The sequence below is a fragment of the Barbatula barbatula genome (assembly GCF_947034865.1).
Source record: "Barbatula barbatula genome assembly, chromosome: 17".
NCBI lineage: Eukaryota > Metazoa > Chordata > Actinopteri > Cypriniformes > Nemacheilidae > Barbatula > Barbatula barbatula.
Window position 1 is genome coordinate 18,804,861 of NC_136780.1, and position 9,204 is coordinate 18,814,064.

Sequence of the window (9,204 nt, forward strand, 5' to 3'; positions counted from 1 at the left end):
GACCAAGACCATCTCTCTTGTGATCTGAATCAAATTGGCTTCAACCTACTCTCAGGGATGTAGTCTATGAAAATGTGTAAACAAACATGTAAAAGTGTATTGCTTCTAGTGTTTACCTCATTTGTAAGTCGGTTTGGATAAGTGCGTCTGCTAAATTACTAAATGTAATGTTAATGTGTAAACCTTATGTATAACAGTCATACATATCTATGAAGAACAAGTGCAACTAATGAAAATTGTCTCTGTTTACAGGACAAGGAATTAGCACTGGAGCAGAACAAGGGTAAGGCAACATGGATCTGATTCACAAGCAATCACTCACCTTAAAATTCATTGTCACCATTTTTTGTGTTATCCATTTTGTGTTTCCATTTCTAATTTGTGCTGATATTTTGTAATTCTTGATTACCTGATGCTTAATATGAATATGCTTAATTTCATTGTTAATTCTATTCATAAGTCAAAGAGTAATTGGCTCATCTGAATTTACTCGCCTTGTGAAGACGCTAATAAACCAAATGGAATGATTGCAATCAATCCTTGACTTGATCTGTACTCAAATTTGGGAGAGGAGGAAAAAAATGCTGTTCAACGTCAAAGCAGTTTACCGCTGTTTTTCCACTTCTATAACAGATGGGCAAAGAAAAGAAAGACGCCCGTCAACTTAGCCCCAAGGTATGTATGTACCAACCCTGTAGATTCCCTGCACGGGGCAGCGTGGCCATTTTAGCAAACATGGCCATGAAATGGACGGACGTTATCTGTGCTAGATGAGGAAAAACAGCAATTAGAAATTCCTCAGTTGTACAGGTGTGCTACATGTGGCATTTTACTATAGCGTTAAGACCAACTGTTGATTTCCAAATCCGAGGGGAAATAGAGTGCTGTTTAATAGTCAGCTTCCATACATTCTATGTAATTTTTTTGTCCTTGTCCTAATTGCCCCTCTTGTTTCTTTTAGGGATACAAGGGCCACCACTGAAAAAGCAAAAGGCCCTAGTCGACGTAGTTCACGGACGGACAAGGAACCCGAAGAGGATGCATCTGACAATGGCCAGAGAAAAAGGACTGCTAGGCCTGGGTCAGCCTCGTCGAACACAGGAAAAGGTGCCATCTCAAGTTCTAGTCAGCATAATATTTGCTCTTCAAAGATTTCTAAAATTATATGCTTGGTGACCACTTTATTAGGTGTGCCTCACTAGTTTGGAACTCCATTTGCCTTCACAGCTAGTTGAATTTTAGCGTCCGTCTCGCGCACAAACACATCCGAACAGCTTCTTGAGCATATTCAACCGCAGATAAGCGTGGATAGACGAGTTCGAAACATGCGCAGTACATCACCTAGTGGACTCGGGCAATTAAAAATGTTTTCACACATACGCAGTTGTATGCGTTCCTTACAAAAATTGGTCTGCATGCGGACCGGATGACAGCAGACCCTCCTGATGACAAAAATGATGTCAAATTTATTCAGACTCTCTGCTCTATTTGTACACAGTTGTGCAGCTATAAAGTTGTGCAGTTTCTCAAGTTAATAAAATCAGTCGCATCTGCACTATACAGCGCAAGCTTCAACTGTTCCAGGCAAACGTGATTTGCAGCCCGCAGCGAGTCACGTGATGATTGTGAAACAGCTCCATCATCTTCATATAAGCAACAGTATATTTTCATTAAAAATAATAATGAATCATAAACTCTGTCTGCCCAGCGGGAATCTGTACCTGGTCTTTGTAAATCTTTGTAAATGAGCCTATAGTTAAAATTGAAAACTACGTTGCACTTTAAAAACAAGCAGGTTATGCCCGCACTGGCTTTAAACGTGCCGCTGCGTGTTCACAATGTTTACCATTTTGTTTTACTTGCTGATATGTTAAATGAAGATTAATGTCATTATAACATAATGCCCAGACTGAGCTCGCTAGTGTTTTTTTTCACCTAATTTTACCAGTTGAAACTAAGTTACAAAACACAAACAGTGCTGAATTTTAATCGACTCTTAATATTTTTTATAATTCCATAGACCCGGGACCCAAAGTAATAGGATTTGGACCCGACCTGTTAAAATATATATTTGATATGTAATGTGTTGCCTTCTGTCATGAATAAGGAAGTTTCATAGTACATGTGGTTAAATACTGAAGGTTCAAACTCTCCTTGGTGGAAATATTGCAAACTAGTTTCATATGTAAATGCCCTTCCCCATCGGCAGCACTCAAGGCAGCGGTAGCTTTTGTTCTGTAGCCTCCATCATCTCTCGAATGCGAGTGTACCAGAGGCTTGATTGGCACCATGAAGGTGACAATCTCCCACCAGAGTAGACGCTACCCCTATTGGCCAAAAATGGAAAATGCAGCGTTCATTAACCGGAACTTACGACACATTTGCCGAAAGAACAAGCCTCTGGTTCACGTAGGGCTGGGTGATTTGGCCTAAAATCTAAATTTAGAATACTTGAACGTTTTCTCTCGATCACGATTATTGCAAGAATATTTCATTTTTGTTTAGTTTTCTTTGTTTTTTGCCGGCATAAAGCACAGACAAGGTTTGTAGAGTAAATATGCCTTTGTAGAGTAAATAGAGTAAACTAAAGTTGGGGTATTTTTTCTAATGAAACATTTCTTATCATGTTATTTTTAGATAATCACAGAAGATACAAAGTATTTATGGTTATTTATTGAACATTTTGAATAATAGACATGTTGTGTTATTTTTTTTGAAACATTTCCTCTTGCAACTGAGGACTGTAGAAAAAAAGCAACACACATCAGCCGTCTGCATGTGTAGTGAGAAATCTGTTTTCTTTATTACCCTGCCCGGAGACACCAGACCTGCCGTCTTAAGAGCTGTCACGTGAAAGAAACCGACGGTTTTGAATAGTTGAGCTTAAAACTCATCAGTCTGTCTAAAGAAATATGTAGTAAACGTGCTTCAGTATATCCAATATACATTTTTGGACTAAAAGTTGTGATTACTAAATGGGAGCAGACCTGGAAGAATATCGTGTATGAACTGTACCTGTCTTCAATGCATAAACACAGAATATATGATATCCATTTGAATCGGGTCATTTAAAAGTAGAGATTTTGGGATTTGAGCGGAGTGGAGACTGCTGATAACGCATCCTTGTTTACGCTTTGATGTTATTGTAAGCGTACAAACATAAAAGTACACAACTTACAGTTTCTAATAATGTCTTGCATGTATGTGTATGCCCAAAATATATAGAATATTTTAAGTCTCTTTTGCTCTGATAAGGAAAAAGTTAGTTATTGCGGCACGTGTCGAAATGGATATTAAAGGATATTAAAAGTAATTGAAATGACCGACATTAAGAAGCTCTAACCGACGTAATTTCAATTAATCGCCCAGCCCTAGGTTCACGCACATTAAAGAGATGACGGAAGCTAGACATCAACGGTTAATAGTGCTGTCGATATGGATATTTCTCTTAAAGGGTATCTCCACCCAAAAAATTTAATTCTGTCATGAATTACTATGCCTGTAGTTGTTCCAGACATGTATACTTTTCTTTGTTCGATTGAACACTGAATATTTTGGCATAATGTTAGCAACCAACATTTCTGAATTACCATTTACTGCCATAGTAGGACATTTTAGTTTGTAATCTTAGGTTCTGTTGAACACAACAGATATTTTGAGGAATGTAGGAAATCAAACAGTTCTGGGGGACTTTTGACTACCATTTACATTTCTCCTACTATGGCAGTCAATGGTGCTTCAGAACTGTTGGGTGCTCATATTTTTTCAAAATATCTCTCTTTGTGTTCAACCAAACAGAGATATTTATGCATGTCTGGAACAACTAGATGGTGAGTAATTCATGACAGAATTTCACTCAGAAAAGCATGGATTCACTTCGCAAGACCTTTTTTAAGACCATGGAGCCGTGTCGAGCAGTTGTATGATCGATGGATGCACTTTTTGAAGCTTCAGAAAATTCTACCGCTTGGAAGTAAACTGATACGTTGAATTATAAATCTGAATATGCTTTTCTTCTGGAAGAATAATCAGTTAGGATACCTTGAGGGTGAGTTAAACACGGGGAAATTTTGATTTGGTAGTGAAATATCCCTTTAAGAGTCACCTTTAATCTTTATCCTACTGTTTCAACCTCTATAAAAATCAGTATTCATGTATTTTACAACATTTCATTGTAACTTCAAGCCTTTGCTAATAAATAATTATATACACACTTTATAGCAATTATTAAGAAATGTAAAAAAATATGATCTGAAAATCAATGTACCTAATAATTATGCTTGTGCTGTGTTGGATTCTGCCTATTTATAAGCTTGTTCTGACATGATCAGACTTGAATAATAATATAGAATAGGACTATTACTGTTTTGAAATTGTGTAATATCTAGAGCAATTTGTAGGCTATTGCATTAGTTTTTCCACGTCCATGTGAGACTGAAGGAGACATAGGATTCTAATATTGACACGGCAATTTCTGTCAGAAAAAGGCTATACATGTGTTAACTCGCGGAGATGCGCATAAGCGTGCAACCAGGTGTAAATGTTCTCTGAAACGTTAAATTTCATGAATTCATTGCTACCAAGGTGCGGCGAAATATCCAGGTCAGCTGATGTCTGTTTATTTGTTAATGTGCACTCTCTTTCCACGCAATTCTAAAGATCTCTAATTGAGTTTGTTTCCATTTGCACTACAGTTTACGTGTTTCTCTTTTAAGGGCGTGGGTGGTGCTATTGTACCATTGTGCTTTGTTTTTCTCATTGATCTTTTTTTACTTTATAGGTGCGACAGCTTCTAATGTATTAGAGAAAATAGTGCCCAATTTGCTGCTCATGTTATCGAGCGATTCTGTATTTATTGGTATGGTTATTAAATGAGTCAAATCTGGCAAGCACTTTGAGAAACTATCTTTATTAGTCGTGCTAATTGTTCTATCCTGTCGATATGGAGTTAAACAGCCGATTCCTGCAGTGTACATGTTATAAGATCGGTGACATCGTCGCTTTGATGTATAATATCTATATTGGTTAGATCGGCTCCGTGAGATATATTCAGGTCTAGTAAATGATTAAATCGATGAGTGGGTCCTTTGATGTTTTGTATTACTCCAAGAGAGTGTAGTAGTTCTGTAAACGCCAGTGCTAGTGCATCGTTAGCGCTATCTACATGGATATTAAAATCTCTGACAATTAGTACTTTATCAACATTAACCAATAGGTCCGATAAGACGTCCGCGAACCAGGGGGCCAATGTAAAAGAAAGCAATGTTTTTTACTTTCGTTTGGAACAATTATGTTCAGCGCAAGCACTTCAAATGATTTAAATTTATGCTCTGTTCTCTGATGTACAGTAAGAAAGTCTCTAAAGACTGTTGTGACACCATCTTGACCAACTGGATGTGGCTCATGCATATAACAGTAGCTTGGTGCGGTACACTCATTTAGACCGAAATAATCATTTGGTTTAAGCCAGGTTTCGGTAAGGCAAAGTATATCAAAGCTGTTGTCTGTGATAATTTCATTTTCAATAACTGCCTTTGAATTTAGTGATCTAATATTAACTAGGCCGAACTTTATGAATTGGTTTTGGTTGTTTATTACATTGTCTTCAGGTTTAATCACAATCAGATTTTTTTTCTCTGAAATTATTATTTTGTAGTATTATTCGGGGACAGATATGGTCTCTATAAACTCACATAAAGGATTATTAGGACTCTACCATCTGAATGTCTCAACAGAAATCGAGACTCATCAGACCAGGCAACATTTTTCCAGTCTTCAACTGTCCAATATTGGTGAGCACGTGCAAATTGTAGCCTCTTTTTACTATTTGTAGTGGAGATGAGTGGTACCCGGTGGGGTCTTCTGCTGTTGTAGCCCATCTACTTCAATGTTGTGCATGTTGTGGCTTCACAAATGCTTTGCTGCATACCTCGGTGGTAACGAGTGGATATTTCAGTCAAAGTTGCTCTTCTATCCGCTTGAATCAGTCGGCCCATTCTCCTCTGACCTCTAGCATCAACAAGGCATTTTCTCCCACAGGACTGCCGCATACTGGATGTTTTTCCCTCTTCACACCATTCTTTGTAAACCCTAGAAATGGTTGTGCGTGAAAATCCCAGTAACTGAGCGGATTGTGAAATACTCAGACCGGCCTGTCTGGCACCAGCAACCATGCCACGCTCAAAATTGCTTAAATAACCTTTTCTTTCCCATTCTGACATTCAGTTTGGAGTTCAGGAGATTGTCTTGATCAGGACCACACCCCTAAATGCATTGAAGCAACTGCCATGTGATTGGTTGATTAGATAATTACCTTAATGAGAAATTGAACAGGTGTTCCTAATAATCCTTTAGGTGAGTGTATATTTGGAAGCAGAAACATTAAACATCTCCCCCGCGTGCAGGACCACAGCTCCGACATTAGTGTCGTCCTTCAGGATCGCAGGTACCTGCGCAGAGACATCAAGAACACGAGCGCCCATGAAAACAATGAGTGCGCACCTTAAGTGGAGGAAGCGCGTACGTTCCGGACAATCGAGTCTCCGTTGACCACAGCATTGCATTCTGTCTCGCAGAGGGCGGCAAACCGGTTCCTGGTCGGGATCTCGAAGTTGGTGGCGGCAGTTGAGTCATCGAACCGGTTCTGGCTTTCGCTGTGGGTGTGCATTTTATTTTGGCTGATCGGGTTCTCGAAGCCTGGGCTATGTGCAGAGAAACACGCAGAGTAGAAGTGGTAGAAGTATTTTAAACGCGATAACTTTTTGCAGATTTGCGAGTGTCAGCTCGGGATGTTTCCAGCACCGTTTTACGTTCTCGCAGCCATGTCTGCTTCTCAAGTAAATCCTGGATCTGCTTCTCCACAGCCTCCAATTCCGACTGAGGTGCAAGCGTTTCCTTATCTACACTCTGAGGTACAAACACGTCTGAAACAATAGCCATTAGTGATGCGATAATGAGAACAGCAAGTTAAGCAGTAAACAGACTAGTAATGCTAACAGCCTGAGGGCTAATACAGAATGATCCGATAAAAATAATATATCGGTGCGTTCAACAACGATTTCTGTATGTGATATACTTAAGTATAAGTTTCACCCTCAGCAAATAGCCTGAACTCTCCGTCACCGCAAGGCCACTCGGAGGCGAGGACTCCCCGACAGCACGTCTCTCCTTCCTCCTGGGTTTCGCCACCACTGTAACAAGATTCAATAAGAGGAAGGAAGGAGATTGGAACCGGCAAACATTTAACATATTTAATAAATAAATATAAACGTAAATAGACAGCCGGCAGCCCCCACACAGGCATCTGCTGGCGACACACACACAAACCATAACTAAAAGCCAGGCCTGGTCCTCTCCCTGACGGTCCGGTCGCTCGTCCTCTTATGCTCCTGATCTCCTCCATGATACGAGACCGTGACTCCCGGCTCTCGTCCCGCCTACCTCACTACAACGATGATTTTCGAACATCGATCTACAGCAGATTGATTAGACATTTGTATTCATTGTCTTGAGCTTGGACATGCCTAAATGCATTGAGTAGCTGCCATTTGATTGGCTGATTTATGTTATCAAAGAGTAAAACAGGTGTACTTAATAAAGTGGCCAATTTATTCAAATACTAAAAACAATTGCTCTGCAGCCAGTTCAAAGGACATGTATATAATGAGTGAAGAACAGAACTTTTATCAAGCTTGGATTTAAAGCAGTAAAATCTGTGTATGCTTAGACAGTTCTTCGAGGACTGTAACATTTAGAAAACATTTACAATTTTCTTTCCCTTTCTGTCTTTCAAGAATCAAACACTGGAGCGAGTCCCACCCAGGCAAAACGAAGGAAGTCGAAGTAATGAAACTGAATTAACTTGTGAATGTACTTTTTGTTCTCTTGTGTTCCTCGTAAGATAACCATGTACAGCATTTTTATCCTAAAACTGTATTTTGTTCCTGGCTACTAGATGATATTTAGAATTGTGTATGATGTGTTTGTATTGTATGTCATTGTTTTATTATTATAATTAATATTGATAAGTGCTGGATTAATCACATGATGCTGACTAAGTGTAAAATCATGTCTGTAGTATCACTATATGATGATAATAATAATGAGACCTGATCAGAATTTTTATCTTATGATGAATTAGCGGTGCATTTAAATAATGTCAACACCTCTGTTTGGCCCCAGATCACATGCATTAAACTATTTTTACAAGTGGCCGTTTGCCTTGTTCTTCTTTAGCCACTAAAACACGCTAAGTGAAACTCCTTTTCAAAGTGTGCTTTTCTTAATAGGAAAGCGTCACAAATTCACTAGATTTTTCTTTAAGTGTTGATACTAATTTAAATTAAAGACATGATAAAAATTATTAAATTAAGACTTTTGTAATGTGTAATTCACCTGTTAATAGTTCATTTAAACTGAAGTCGCCCAACTGCAAAGGGTTTTGCTTTATTTAAAAAGTCTACAGACAATAAGATGTGAAAGATACTTCTGACTCCTCCATCCATTCATCCCTTGTGTCTTCAGTTGACTTTTTCTGTTTTAATATTTTATTCCTTATGGGCATGATAGGAAACTTATGCTGCAAATGATTCAGATTGATGCATTGTGCTGTATATTGTGGTTTATTTGTTAAAAATAACATCACAAAATAAATATAATGACACAAATGGTAGATCCTTTATTCAAAGAGCAGTTGTACTTGTGAATCTTATGGTGTGTGTAGCTGATAGTCTTAATGTTCATTGATGACTGTTCTTGCTAGTGTCTGCTCTTCATGTTCATTCATAATGTGCAGATTCATGTCTTGTGACCCAGACGATTAGTGACATATAGACTAAGCAGGTTGCGTAGGCCCCCTACACCACCACGGGGCCCCCATGAGTATCGAATCAAAAACACTATTGTATATAAGATGCTTTTTTTATAAGTTGCGGAGAATGCGCTTTGTACTATTTTAAAGTGCAATTAATTTCTTACAGTACAAAACAGTTCTCCACTACAGATTTACAAATTAAGCATTTGTCCACTATATTTAATTTGTGAGAGAATTGTTGATGTGTTTTCGTTTGCTTGTGTTACCCAAAGTTTTGCAGCCAGACAACATATTAACTTTTCTAAGTCGAATTAAGGTAACAAAATATATATTCAGTCTTTGGCTATGAAGAGACCTCTCTCTCTATGGTAGGGTTCTTCTATGTAAAGCGG

The 9,204-nt window shown here is 38.5% G+C and overlaps 1 protein-coding gene across 1 annotated transcript in view; it reads left to right on the forward strand.

Moving 5' to 3' along the window:
* Nucleotides 1-8,211, forward strand: part of ncoa6 (nuclear receptor coactivator 6) — a 28,221-nt gene extending 20,010 nt beyond the window's left edge. Inside the window, exons 12-15 of the mRNA XM_079479015.1 lie at nt 253-283; nt 634-675; nt 962-1,107; nt 7,794-8,211. Of these exons, the coding sequence (XP_079335141.1) occupies nt 253-283; nt 634-675; nt 962-1,107; nt 7,794-7,846 (272 nt within the window). The 3' untranslated portion in view covers nt 7,847-8,211. The remainder of the gene's footprint in view (nt 1-252; nt 284-633; nt 676-961; nt 1,108-7,793) is intronic.
* Nucleotides 8,212-9,204: the final 993 nt, after the last annotated feature.